This window comes from Hemitrygon akajei, chromosome 4, assembly GCF_048418815.1.
Source record: "Hemitrygon akajei chromosome 4, sHemAka1.3, whole genome shotgun sequence".
NCBI lineage: Eukaryota > Metazoa > Chordata > Chondrichthyes > Myliobatiformes > Dasyatidae > Hemitrygon > Hemitrygon akajei.
Window position 1 is genome coordinate 35424138 of NC_133127.1, and position 14457 is coordinate 35438594.

General features: G+C 44.2%; 1 protein-coding gene across 2 annotated transcripts; it reads right to left on the reverse strand.

Moving 5' to 3' along the window:
* Positions 1 to 1064: 1064 nt before the first annotated feature.
* LOC140726225 (N-acetylneuraminate-9-phosphate synthase-like) lies at positions 1065 to 7074 on the reverse strand. 2 transcript variants are annotated; one of them, XM_073042309.1, is made up of 6 exons: positions 6941 to 7074; positions 3895 to 4110; positions 2868 to 2967; positions 2631 to 2785; positions 1686 to 1952; positions 1065 to 1394 (listed from the first exon to the last, which is right to left on the reverse strand). In XM_073042309.1, exons 1-5 carry the CDS (start codon positions 7070 to 7072, stop codon positions 1776 to 1778), a joined length of 780 nt encoding a protein of 259 aa, XP_072898410.1. In that variant the 5' UTR covers positions 7073 to 7074; the 3' UTR covers positions 1065 to 1394; positions 1686 to 1775. The 2 variants fall into 2 exon arrangements, with proteins under 2 accessions (XP_072898410.1, XP_072898411.1); XM_073042310.1 differs by having other exon boundaries at positions 1666 to 1952.
* Positions 7075 to 14457: the final 7383 nt, after the last annotated feature.

Below are 14457 nucleotides of genomic sequence, written 5' to 3' on the forward strand. Positions count from 1 at the left end.
GCAAGCGTCGATACAGCTTGGCACCAGTGTCATCGCAAAGGTTGCCAGAGTGAAGTTGACTATAAGATCATAAGATATTCAGTAGGAGTAGAATTAGGCCATTTGGCCCATCAAGTCTGTTCCGCCATTTCATTATGGCTGATCTAACTTTCCTCTCAGCCCCAATCTCCTGCCTTCCCCCACCCCCACCCCCACCCTGTATTCCTCCTAGAGTTAGGAGTTTTTTCCCATTGGGTGGTTCCGGAGCATCTGTGGTTTCTGTATGGTTGTATTCTTCATCACTGCCATTTTTGATCATCCTGTATTGGTATATGGATGGTGGAATGAATTACAGCTCCATACTACTTCTCAGAGTAAAACTGAAGGTGTATCTATCTTTATTAAATCTAATAGATTTACTTAAGAGGATATTGATTCCCAATGAGACAGTCAAATGCACCTAGCTTTGTTACCCCGAAATCCCGACAGATGACATCCTATGAACATACTCCAGATAATTTTCTGATCAAAGCAGAAACATGGTGGCTGAAGCAACTGGTAAGGAACTGCCACCTCTCACCTTCTACCATTTAGCAGACCCAAGTGAGAAATAAAGGAATACAATTTCCCTGGCCCAGGCGCGTGCTGTCCCAGCCCCTCAGACAGCTCCAGCACCATCCAGGATAAAGCAGGCCGCTTGAGTGATATAAACCCTGGCTCCAACACCATCAGATAGCAAGCACAAAGTGCTCCATCTATGAAACACACTGATGTTATCGCCCAGGCTTCCGGTCAGCACGTCTCAAATCCACAATCTCTATCATCAAGACAGCCGAGGGCAAAAGGTGCAGGAGGCACAGCGCCACCTGCAGGTTCCTCTCAGTCTCCCACCATCCCGACTCGGAAACATCACTGATCCTTCATTGCCACTGGGTTTAAAATCCTGGAATCCCCTCCCAAAGTATCTTCACCAGGATTGCAGCAGCTCAGGGTAGCTCACCATTACCTCGGGACAATTCTGGACAGGCAAAAGTTGCCAGTAATGTCCAAACTTCAAAAATAAAGAACACTAATGGAATTCAAAATTTGATGTAGCAAATCATTTTATTTCATTGATTATTCCATAATGAATTGTTAATTAATTAATAACCCCACAACCAGACTTGGCATTAATAAAGCTCTAATTGGCTTAATTTAAGCATTGACTCTGTGTAATTTTAAGAGTTGTGCTTTCCGATCACGTCCTCAGTGATTGTTTCATCTGCACCTATGTTTGCTGTGACTTTCTTTCCCACCAGGTTAAAGATGTCGCTTGGTTCAACACCTTTCGGCACTGCTGCCTTCACAGTCATCATGTCCATGGTCAGGACTGTTCCTGCTGGAATATTCACCTTGGCTACAACCGACTTCCCCAGCTACAACGGAAGGAGAAGGTAACATCATTACTTTAAAGCACCAAGAACTATACATTGTAGCTGTGCCACGTTCTGCCTGATTTCACAGGTTGTGTGTTTGGAAAACAGGAAAATCTCGTAATTCATTCCCCAGAGTACACCAAACATTAGACCATTGCATTACATAAGTATTATCTCGTTAAAACTAAACACCCTTTTACTTCCTTTACTGGAGGAATAAACGCAGCAAGAAACTCAGCAAATTCTCAAAGACTAGGGGTTTTTGCTTTACCCTTCAATGTTAGCTTGTACCTTGCTATGGCAGACCGTCTCACAGGGCAAAAACTGTTTGAGGGGAGAGCCAAACGCCTTCTCCACCGTGCGGATCGAGCGGACCAGTTCTCACAGCTCATCTGGCTCCAGGGAAGCCTGGTGGTCATTACCCTTCAAGGTTTTGTCCAGGGTCACATGACGCTCCAGGACTTTGGCTCCCATAGCAACTGCTGCTATGCTTATAGCTATTCCAGTCTCATGCCCTGAGTATCCAATAGGAATGTCTGGAAACTCTTTTTGGTATTCCTGGAGGGGTCAAAAGGTCAACAAGTCAATCTTTCTGTAGATCTCATTGGCTTGGAAGCAAACATTATCAACGACTTAAATATGCCAAAAGTTGCAGGGGCTGGCTTCAGAAGTTCACATAGAACTGAGGAGTTGAAAGAAAGAGCTAGGACTTCAGAGAAACAAGGGAGGCATTTGTACTGCAGCAGACTATTGGCCAGAGGACAAGGTCAAAGGCAAAAGATGAGCCAAGAGGCTGTGGCAAACTAAAGGCACTGCCTGAGAGGAGCAAGTTTAATATTTGACTTCTTGGCAAAGTTGATAAATTGTGAAAGGATAGAGGTTGTGTGCCTATAGGGAAGGAGCAGAGGTGTAGCTTAGAAAAAAAAATTAGAACTAACTGGACAGAGAAAATGAATGAACACAAATGACTTATACAGATGCTGGAAATCTAGAACAAAACACACAAAATGCTGGAGAAATTCAGAAGGCAGGCTCTATCTGTGGATGGCAATAATCAGTTGATGTTTTGGTTTCATCAGGACAGAGAGAGTGAATACCATTTCCCTGTTTTGTAATTTTACAGACTGTGGAGAGCAGCAGGAAGAATGAAGTACAGTAACGGTTGTCAGGTGAGGAAAATGGGTCCTATAACTAACGAGTTCTATTCATTGTGAAATCACTGTGTATTGTACTGACTGTGATAACACGCAGGTTAACATCTTCAGGTTCCAGCGGATAGGCACTGGTGCACTGGAGGAAGCAGAACTTGGTGCTGGTGGTCTTCATGGTTTGGTAAACTTTCCTCATTATTTCCATGCTTTGCATCCCACTGGAGATGACCATTGGACGCCCTGGTAACACAAAGAAGTCATTAGTAATGGTGGAAACAGAAGTCCCAAAGTGCAGGGAGGGGAATTACTACATCCCATTTACCTTTCTTAGCAGCTTTCTCCAAATATGGAAAATTATTGGTGTCCAAAGAGGCAACTTTTAAGAAAGGCACATTCAGTTCATGAAGAAATTCTACTGCCATCTAAAAAACACAGAGAAAAAAATCATTTAATTCTTCACCATTTATCTCCTAGCAAATTCTCTTCTCTCTGCTAGTGTTACGTATCTGCACCGCAATGTGTCTGCCTGTCTCTATGCTTATCACCATTTTTATTCTTTCTTGTTACTAGAAATATGTCCTTCAGGGTGTAGAATGGATTCACAAGATGCCGCCAGGACTGGCCACTCCAGTTACAAGGAGAGACCAGACAGCTGGGAAGGCTAAAGGGGTTTATAGTGCCATAGGGGATTGGATAATGTGAATAGTCAGTCTTCCCCCCCCCCCCAAGGTAGAGGAGTCTAACCATCATTATCAAAATCAAAGTCCAGTTCATTGCCATATGTATAAGTACACTTATGCCCAGGTGCAATAAAAAACTTACCTGCATCACAAACACATAGCAGCTTTCTCAAAAAAATCATATTAAACATAAATTATACTCAATTTTGTACAAGAAAGAGCAATTAGAACAAAACACAATTCATTTTAGTGAAAAGTGACCACAGTGTTGGCCTACTGAGATAGTGATTAGGGTTGTGCAGGTTGGTTCAAGAATCAAACCAGGGTTGAAGGCGAGTAGCTGTTGTTGGACCTGCTGGTACTTGACTTCAGGATCTTGTAGCTCCTGACCCATGGGATCTACAAAAAGATGGTATGGCCATACTGTGGAGATATTTGATGATTATTGATATTGCCTTCTTAAGGCAGTGCCTCCTGTAGATTCTAACACTGGTGAGGAGCTACTGTCCCATCTTTCGCCCCATAAGATGCTGCCTGACCTACTAAATATCTCCAATATTTTCTGTTTTTATCTAGCACCTGCAAATTTTCCCACATGTTACAAGGCATCAAATCACAAAACAATAATAGTTAGAAATTAGTTAGAAATACCCTACGGACAGAACTCACCTCATCCATGCCAGACGCTGTGAAAAAGATACCAATTTCTTGTGCAAACTTTGACAGCTCCCTGTATTGTTCATGACTGAACTCCAGGTGGCGTTTATGATCACCATACGTGGCACCCCAGGAGTGTTGGGATGGGTAAGGTCTCTCCAAAGCTGCCTTGTTAAATTTGTACTCCAGCTCACTCTTTTGGAACTTAGCACAATCTGCCCCACATTCCTAAAAGAAACAGACAGCAGAGATTTACAAAACAATATCCAACATAAATCTAACATTTCAAACCCTGTACAAACTTGTAAAAGACTTGTATTTATACAAAATTTAAGTTCTTTCAAACTTTCTTAAACAAAAATACATTTACTTGATCCTTATCATTAAGCTTGGGAATAATATTGCCAGAATACCAAGAACTGTTCTGCTCTTCAAAGTGGATCTCGAACATCCAGAGATCATATCTGGGTTTACATCAAATCTGTAAGACGCCACCTGATAGTAGAGTACTCCCTCAGTTTTGCAAGGAGAACTCACATTTTATGCTCCTCACAGGAGAGCAGAACCAATTCTGAAAGGAAACAGAACACAGATAAAAGTTCACTTGTAATAGTCAGGCACAACAGAGTGCCAGGAAAACCAGGATCATAGATTATAGAACTTCAAAAGGCCAAAGCCAGATAGGAAGCAAAGAAGAGGATCTATTCAGTAGGTCAGTATTATAAAGCAGCAGCCGTAGGAAGAGAAACAGTTAACGTTTTGGCTCTGAGCCGCTTTACGAGAACTGAGAAAGGGAGAAAAACGATTCCAGCGGAAAAACTCTCAATAGGAGATAAAATGGGATGGATAGAATCACAGGAATAAGACCAAATGACTTAAACTGCCAGTTAAATGCTGATTACGCTTCTTCTTAAAGGATATGTGTGGGCAACCTTCTTTTTAAAAATACAGAGTAGTGGGTGCCGGAGAAGCACTGCCAGGTGTGCTGGTGGATACGTGTATAATAGAAGCATTTAAGAGATTCTTAGATAAGCACGTGAACATTCAGAGAATGGATGGATATGGATACTGTGTAGGTAGAAGAGATTAGTGAAGTTGGGCATTTAAATGCTAGTTTAATTAGTTTGCTGCAACATCACGAGATGAAGGTCCTGGCTCTGTGCTACACTGTCGTATGTTCTACAATCTACATTGTTTGTAGCAAAAATATATAAAAATGACATTAAAAACTAGCAGCAATTAAGGCAGGATTAGAAAGTCATTCCTGTCAGGAAGAAAATTTGGGTATTGTAGTACTGTATTGATTTGTTGGACCAGCAGAGGGCGCATGACTGAGAAAAAATAATTAGAGCAATGCCCTTGGGCAATTTCGACTATTTAAATAATTGGTGGATCAGAGATAGGAGAAAGACCTTGTCCCACCCAGAAGTTGCAGAGTTCTGGAGCGCACTGACAAATGATTTAAAAATGCATCTGATAACCACTTTCAGAATCTGGGTGCCTCTATAAAGCCAGCATTTATTGCCGATCCATAATTACCCGTGAGGAGATGAAGGTGAGTCTTGTTGAATCAGTTACATCAGTCTAGTGTACATTCTCAAATTGCGATGGTGAGAAACACGCAGAGGAACTGGCAGAAGTCACGGGTTTGTGAGGTACTATCGGTCTGATCCGGGTTAGTAACTGCATTTTGTAACTGGCAGACACAGAAACTAGTTTATGCCAAATGTGGATTTAATGAACGCTCGGAGTGATTGATGTGCACAGACTGAACAAGCAGGCTGTCGTGTCAGTTTGAGCCGCTCTCGCCCAGGCAAGTGGTCTGTTCCATCACACTTCTGAATCGTGTTTTATGGATGAGGACAGGGTCTTGGGAAGTCGGGGGGGCTAATCACTGAATGCAGGAAACCCAGCCTCTGACCCGCTCGTGTACCGGGGTAGTTTCGTGGACAGTCTAGTTCAGTTTTAGTCAATGTTGATGAGGGGACTCAGTGATGGTAATGCCGTTTAATATCAAAGGGAGATAATCTTTATCTGGACCTTGAGAGGCATGGATGTTACTTCAGGTTGACAATGTTAAGAAGGCATATGGTATGTTGGCATTCATTAACCGCGGGATCGAGTTAAGAGTCGTGAGGTAATGTTACAGCTATATAAGATCTTGGTCAATCCTCACTTGGAGTACTGTGTTCAGTTCTGGTCACCACACAATGTGGATACTATAGAGAGAGTGCAGAGGAGACTTACAAGGATGTGGCCTGGATTGGAGGGCGTACCTTATGAGAATAGGTTGATTGAACTTGACCTTTTCTCCTTGGAGCGACAGAGGATGAGAGGTGACCTGACGGAGAGGTGTATAAGATGATGAGGGGCGTTGATCGTGTGGATAGGCAGAGACTGTTTTCCCAGGACTGAAATGGGGAACACGAGGGGGCATAATTTTGAAGTGCTTGGAACAGGTACCGAGGGAATGAATGTCAGGGTTAAGTTTTTCACACTGAGAGTGGTGAGTGTGTGGACTGCACTGCCGGCGACGGAGACGGTGGTGGAAGCGGATACAATAGGGTTATTTATGCGCTAGGGAAATTCTAGACAGCTTCTTGAGCAGGTTACATGGTCGGCACAACATTGTGGGCTGAAAGGTCTGTAATGTGCTGTAAATTTCTATATTCAATGTTCACACTTGAAAAGGGAACCTCTCACCAATTTAAAAAATGCAATTAATATATTGGAAAAATTGTCAAAAATGCTGTATTGATTGAAAAACTTCAGAGCACAAGTTAGAAAGAATACAGGAGGCGATCGCCGGGGGAGCTGGAGAACGACACTTCGCACACAAAATGTAGGGGAGCAGAACTTTGGGTAAGCCCAGGACCCAGCCTATGGAACGGGACACGGACGGGTGCAGATGAGAGCCCGTCAGCTGAAGCTACAGTGACAATTCTGGAGCTCGGCTGCAGAGGTGATGCCGGTCCCCGTTCTCCCCCTTGTCCGGGTCCTCCTCTCGCCCCAGTCTTCCGCAATTCCCTTGTACCCCTCCAAACCCCCAGTCCCTCACCTTGGCCATGCGGATCATCTTCTTGGCGATCTCTATGTCGCCCTGGTGGTTCTGGCCGATCTCGGCGATGATGAAGCAGGGGTGGGGAGCGCCAATGGGGCGCCCCGGGCATAGCTCGAACTCCAGCGGCATCTTCACCCGTGGACGGAGGCACCAGCAAATGGGGAAGTGAGAAAGGTGTGAAGAAGCCTTATCCCCGTTCTACCTACCTATCCCCGCCCACTTTCACCATCTCTTGTGGTCCCACCTCTACCAGGGGCCGAGCTCCGCCCGGGGATGGGGACCGAGTTTTGTAAGGGATGGGCTGCGTCCCTCTGGGGTCGCTGGTGGGGAGGACGGTGATTGGGGAAGGGGGTGAGTGGGTGGGTGTCCGTGAGGTAGTTTGGGGAAGGCAGTAACAGACGAGACACCGGGTAGCGAGATATGTTGGGGAAGTGGTAATGGATCAGACGAGTATGGGTGTGGGGCAATGGGAATAGGGGTCTGGGACTGGACAGAAGGTAATGAGGGAGGTGTGTGATGAGCCAGACATGGAGTATGAGGGGGGTTTAGGGCGGTGTAGGGTGATGAGGTGACCAACTGGGAGGATGGAGGTGCGAAGGGTGGGATGATGAACTACCAGCATATTGTAGACCAGGCAGTGACTGACAGCGGCGCGGTGGGAGTTTTAGTGAAGAAAGAGGGAAGCTACGCAGTCACAGAATGGCTCCACACCTGGGGAGAGGAGGAACCACTCTGTGGAGAAGCAAGAGACTGTAGGTGGTGATGGAACTCAGCAGGTTGAGCAATATCTGTGGGGGAGAGGGCTGGTAGATATCTGGGGTATCTATCAGGAGCTAGAATGGAGAGAGTGGGAATGGAGATCAGTACATAAGTGAGGCTGGGGCTGGTAGGTGGAACCAGATGAGGTCAGAGGTGATTGGGCAGATGGAGTAGATGGAGGGTCAGCTAGGAAGATAAGGGAGAAGAAACCCAAGTGGGTGATGGACAAATGGAACAAGGTGTGGAAGGCAAAGAAGTCTAGGTATTAAGGGGTTGGTGGAAAAATCATACAAATAGAGAGAACCTAGGTAGACTGGTATTAAGCCTATGGGTCAATTCTGCTGCTCATCAAGATTCTAGATGATGTTCTACCTCCATCATTTTTCTGTGTTGTCTCTACACCTTTTGACCTTTTTATGCTTTGATTGCGATTAATAACTGAGCTATCATAGCCCTCCCAAGAAAAGAGTTCCAAAGATTCACCAGCCACAAGAGAAGAAGTTTCTCCTTGCCAAAGCCCTAATCAGTTTTCTTTGATTGTTAAACATTTACCACATATTGTAGGTTCCACAGTCAGGGAAACGTCTTCCTTGCCCTCACTTCATCAACAGAATTTTGTGTTTCCAAAAAGAGAAGGAAAAAATCTGAGGAAGTGTTCATGTGTTCATTCCCCATTCAGAAATCTGGTTGCGGAGGGGAAGAAGCTGTCCCTGAAACATTGAGTGTGTCTCTTCAGGCTTCTGTACAGTACATCCTCCTTGATGGTAGCAATGAGAAGAGGGCATGTCCTGAGAGATGGGGTTCCTTAATGATGGAAGCCGCCTCTTTGAGGCGTCACCTTTTGAAGGTGTCCTCGATGCTGGGGAGGCTCGTGCCCATGATGGAGCTAACTGGGTTTGCAACTTTATGCAGCTTTTACCAATCCTGTGCAGTGGCCTCTCCATACCAGTGACATAATTAGTTAGAAAGCTCTCCACGGTACATCTGAAGCAATTTGTGTGTGTCTTTGGTGATTTGGTGTGGTCAATTCTCCAATTGCTAATGAAGTATAGCTACTGTTGTGCCTTCTTTGCAGTATGTTATATATGTTGGGCTGAGGATAGGTCAAAGATGTTGACACCTAGGTGCTTGAAACTGCTCACCCTTTCCACTGCTGATCCCTCGATGAGTACTGGTGTGCATTCCCTCAACTTACCCTTCCTGAAATCCACATCAATTCCTTGGTCTTACTGACACTGAGTGTAAGGTTGTTGCTGTGACACAACTCAACCAGTTGATCTGTATCACTACTGTATGCCTCCTCATCACCATCTGAAATTCTGTCAACAATAGTTGTGTCATCAGCAAATTTATAGATGGCATTTCAGCTGTGCCCACCCACACGATTGTGGGTGTAGAGAGAGAGAGAGAGTAGAGCAGTGGACTGAATATGTATCCTTGAGGTACAACAGTGTTGGTTGTCAGGAGGAGGAAATATTATTTCCAATCCTCACGAGCTATAGTTTCCCGGTGAGGAAGTCAAGGATCCATTTGCAGAGAGAGGCACAGAGGTCCAGGTTTTGGAGCTTGTTGATTAGAGCTGAGGGTGTGTTTGTATGGTTCTTCTTGTATTCTTTGGCCAGCTAATGTATGCCCTCTTCACTGTCTTAGTCTATTTCCAATGCCATCTCCAGGGATCTACGGATATACAACATGTTCATTCTGTTCCTGAATTCACCTGAAAGACTGACCATTCATGGTTTCTGTCCGACCTTTATTAAATATCCCTGAACTGTCAATTTGCAGATACTGGTGTTGGGTTCTTCAAGCCATTGCTCAGCCTGTCTGACCAAGCAAACAATATCGTCCTGTGGTTGAGAACTATCCTTACTGTCAACAATACCAGTAATCTTTGTGTAATCTGCTAGTTTACTAAGCCTACTTCCTATAATCGTGAGGCCTAATTTGGTGTATTGTGTGTAGTTCTGGTCACCTACCTACAGGAAAGATATCAATAAGATTGAAAGAGTGCAGAGAAAGTTTACAAGGATGTTGCTGGGACTTGAGGACCTGAGTTATAGTGAGAGGTTGAATGGGTTAGGACTTTATTCCCCAGAGCAAGTGTTCCCAACCTGGGGTCCATGGACTCCTTGTTTAATGGTTGGGGTCCAATGGCATAGAAGTGGTTGGCAGCCCCTGTCCTAAAGCAAAGCAGAATGATAGAGGTATATAAAATTATAAGGAGTATAGGTAGCATATTTATTCATTGAGGTTGAGTGAAACTAGAACTCAAGGTCATGGGTGAGTTGACCATTCACCAATGGAACTAGGTTAGGAAATTCACTACGCAACTCATGATTAATTGAAGCTCGCACTTTATTGTCTCCGTTCAAACAACAACATAACTAGGTTTACCACGGCCCAACAGCCTAGAACATGAATCCTACTGTTCTCTCTGTACCAATACTCACTCAGACCACTTGTCCAATTTATAACACCGAAATAGGGGATATCTGTTGGGCAGATGATCGATCCTTTCTTCATCCAGCCCCTGGCCATGGAGGTTCTTCTTTGCGATGGTGGGTCTCTTGAGAGAGTTATCGCTGATAGCACACTCAGTGTGTCCACGTTTATACTCATTCCTTACCAATTCAAATATTCAATTCCAGTATCATTGGCTGTAGGTCATCTGATCGACCTTTAACATCGTTTTATTGGCTCTGCTCCAGGCCAGCATCCATTTATTGCCCTCTTCCCAGCAAGTAGTTTATGGCTTTTTGTCCTCTACAGTAACCAGCTTGAATCACTCCAGGCAGGCACCAATACCAACATTCACAAACCTGCATGTTATGTTATATCAAAGAACAGCTCACAAATAACTTCTTATTTGGAAATTATCTCCAGTCCATCAGCTTACCTGAAATATCATTGTGTTTACTTCAAAGCACAGAGCAAAGCAACTCCATCTCACAAAATGGTGGATGTAAAACACTTCCACAAAATGGCAGCCTCCATCTCCAAGCACATGGCAGCAACAAAGACAATTGATCTACCTGCTTCCATTGTCCTTGACCCACTCGAGTTCAATGTTTTCTTCCGTATTTTAAATCCACCATGGCCAGCAAGTGAAAGGTGAAATGTTTAAGAGGGTGATGAGAGTCCGGAATGAACTGCCAGAGGAAATAGTAGATGCAGGTTTGATTTCAACATTTAAGAGAAATTTTGATATGTACATGGATGTGAAGGGTATGGAGGGCTATGGTCCAGGTGTAGGAAGATGAGGATAAGCAGAATAATAGTTCAGCATGGACTTGATGGGCCAAAGAGCCTGTTTCTGTGCTGTAGTGTTCTATGACTCTGTTCATTTTCATATTAATACACTGTATATAGGACAAACAGTAAGTTTCCCAGTCACAAAGTTAACTCTCCACTGATACCCTCTGCCTCCAATTGCTAAGCATATTTATGATCCGATTATGATCAGCTTGCCTTAGACACTTATGGACTCTGAATATCTGGACTCATTTCACATGTGGGAACTTGTTAAAGGCTTCCCCAAAGACCATGTAAATGACACCAACCATATTGTGAAAATCAATGTCCTCAGCTCATCTATATTGATATTGAGATCATTTGTAGGTATATATACTCAGTGGCCACTTTATTAGGTACCTCTAGCCATTGTATGTTGTGGTCTTCTGCTGCCAGAGCTCATCCACTTCAAGGTACAACATGTCATGTGTTCGGAGAAGCTCCTCTGCACACAACAGTTGTAACAGTTTAAAGCTACTGTCACCTTCCTGTCAACTTGAACCAGTCTGGCCATTCTACTCTATCCTCTCTCATTAGCCAGGTGTTTTCACCCTCCGAACTGCAGCTCACTGGACTTTTTTTGTTTATCGCACCATTCTTTGTAACCTCTAGTGACTGTTGTGTGTGAAAATCCCAGGTGATCAGCAGTTTCTGAGATACTCAAACCACTCCATTTGGCACCAACAATCATTCCATGGTCAAAGTCACTTAGGTCCCATTTCCTCCCCATTTTGATGTGTGATCTGACCAACAAGTGAACCTCTTGACCATGTCTGCATGCTTTTATGCATTGAGTTGCTGATTGGATATCTCCATTAACTGGCATGTATACAGGTGGATCTAATAAAGTGGCCACTGAGTGTACTGTATAATAGAAATGTTAATTGCACCAATTCCTGTGGTACACCACTGGGTTCAGGCTTCCATTCAAAACAAGTAGCCCTCCACTATCATTCTCTGCCTCCTATCAACAAGCCAAATTTGGATCCCATGAGTTCAAAACTTTTGGACCACTTCCCCTGTGGATTTGCAGTCCAGATAGGCACTGCTTTCATCCGTATTTTTTATTCCAATCTCTTAAAATGGATGACGGGATCTCCGCCCAAGTCACACTGACTCTCTGATCTCAGGGTAGATCAATCCTGTCCCCCTGAATCTTTTTCCAATAATATTGGGTATCTGCTGTTGGAGCTGGGCTGTCCTGGGCTAGTGGACCTGATCGGGTCTGGGGCTGGGTTCTGCTGCAGTTGGGATCATGGTGTTGTTTGAACCTGGATTTGGAAATGGGATCAATTGGGATTGAGATCGGTCATGGTTGGATGGGATCAGCTAAGATTAGGATAGAGATCATTTGCTGTTGGAATGCAGGTAAGGTGGGTCAAAGCTCATATCTGGCTTCAGTCCCTGAGCCAAGCAGCAGACTCTGCCACTTGTGCTTCTGTGCTGAGCTATTAGGCAGATTAGTAGTTCAGCACAGACTAGATGGGTCAAAGGGCCTGTTTCTATGACTCTAAGAGTTCAGGGGCAGCATGCTTGTATTAGAAAGGCTAATATGGAAAGTTACATGATATGGGATCTAGAGATTGTGAAATAACTACATTGATAATTGGCTCGATAGCAGGAAACTGTGAGAGACAATGGAAGGTTGTTTTTCTGATAGAGGCCAATGCTCAATGGTATGCCTCGGAACAGTGCTGAAGTGAGAATGTACAAGGCATGGTTAGCAGTTTTGCAAATGACATGAAAATAGGGTGTATTATAGTCAGTAAAGAAGATTATAAAAACTCAAAGGGAATTTTGATCAACAAGGTTTGGCAAGTGGCTTTCAATTCAGTTAAACATGTTAGGAATTTCACAGTGAACAATAGGTAAACACAAGAAAATCTGCAGATGCTGAAAATATGCTGGATGCTTCTTGACGAAGGGTGTTGGCCTGAAATGTCGACCGTACTTCTTCCTATAGATGCTACCTGGCCTGTTGCGTTTCATCAGCATTTTGTGTGAACAGTAGGATGCTGGCTTGCATTACTGAAGGAAATGGATTGGTGGCCACTTCCTTCCCACTTCATTCCCTCTGCTCGTTCTCTACAGTGAGAAAGCAGAACACAGGTGATGTGGAAGGTCAGAAAAACCGGTCCCCACCCTACATTCCTCACTGTTGTGTATGTGTCCTGTTTACGCAACTATATTACGGGAACTAAGTTTCATGGATCTTTACTGGTAGAGTCCAAACTTTAACACACACACACATCCATACGCGCCTAATAGCGCATGCAACGATGTGTTACTACAACATAAAGTAGTCCCTTATTATAATGTAGGCTATACGGTACACTCCTCCCCTTTTATTTTAATAGTGCATCAACTGTTTTTTACTGGGGTACTATGCTAAACAAATATGTTTACCCCTATATCAAATTATAACAAGCCTTTTTCTTTTACTTTTTACTTTTGGTCTAAGACCGATTTATAACTCAAGTCTCTGGGGAGGTCTTCTCTGCCTCTCTGGGTAACGTCTGTTCTGAAACGTTTGCTCTGGGGAATGAGTCTCCACAGGTACATCAGGTGGGTCTCAGCACTGATGACAGGCTTATCTGTAGATGAGGCTGATGTGGTCACATCAGGACTGTTTGCTTCTATGTCAGGGTAGTCCAGGCAAGGTGTTGTTGTGTTCTTCACCTGAGCATCCAGGATTTGGTCCACATGACTTCTCCATATAGTCTTCCCGACCTTCGCTGTATACATCAGTGACCCGTCTATGGCAGAAATTGTATCCAGCTGCCACTTTTCAGTCCGGTAATCACGTGCAAGAACTGACTGTCCCACACTGAAGCTCCGTGTTGACTTAGCATTCAAGTGTTTGAACTGTCTGTTCTCCACATCACGCCATACATCTGGTTTGAGAAGATCCATGCAGGACCTCGGGTTCCTGTTCAGAAACATCAGCGCTGGAGTCTGGTTAGTGGTTGCATGTACTGCATTACGATAGGCAAGGAGGGAGTTGTCTATCTTGTGTTGCAGTGGTCGATTTTTCACTGTCCTTTGCCTTGAGGGCTTTCTTGAATGTCTGTACAAATCTTTCTGCCAAGCCATTTGTGGACGGATGGTAAGGGGCAGATGTAAAGTGTTTGATTCCATTGTTGTTCACAAAACTTTGGAATTCTTCAGAGACTAAGTGTTGTCCATTGTCTGTACAGATTTGCTCTGGTTTGCCATTCCTGGTGAACATGGTCCTCAGAACTGTAATGGTCTTTTCTGATGTGGTTGTCTTCATTTTGATGACCTCTGGCCATTTGGAATGTGCATCGATGGTGATTAAAAAGATAGAGTCCATGAATGGTCCAGCAAAGTTGATGTGCACTCGTTGCCATGGTGATGAGGGCCAATCCCATGGATGGAGAGGGGCTTGTGGTGGTGTGTTCTGGATCCTTTGACATCCAGAGCAGTTCTTGGTCAAGTCCTCA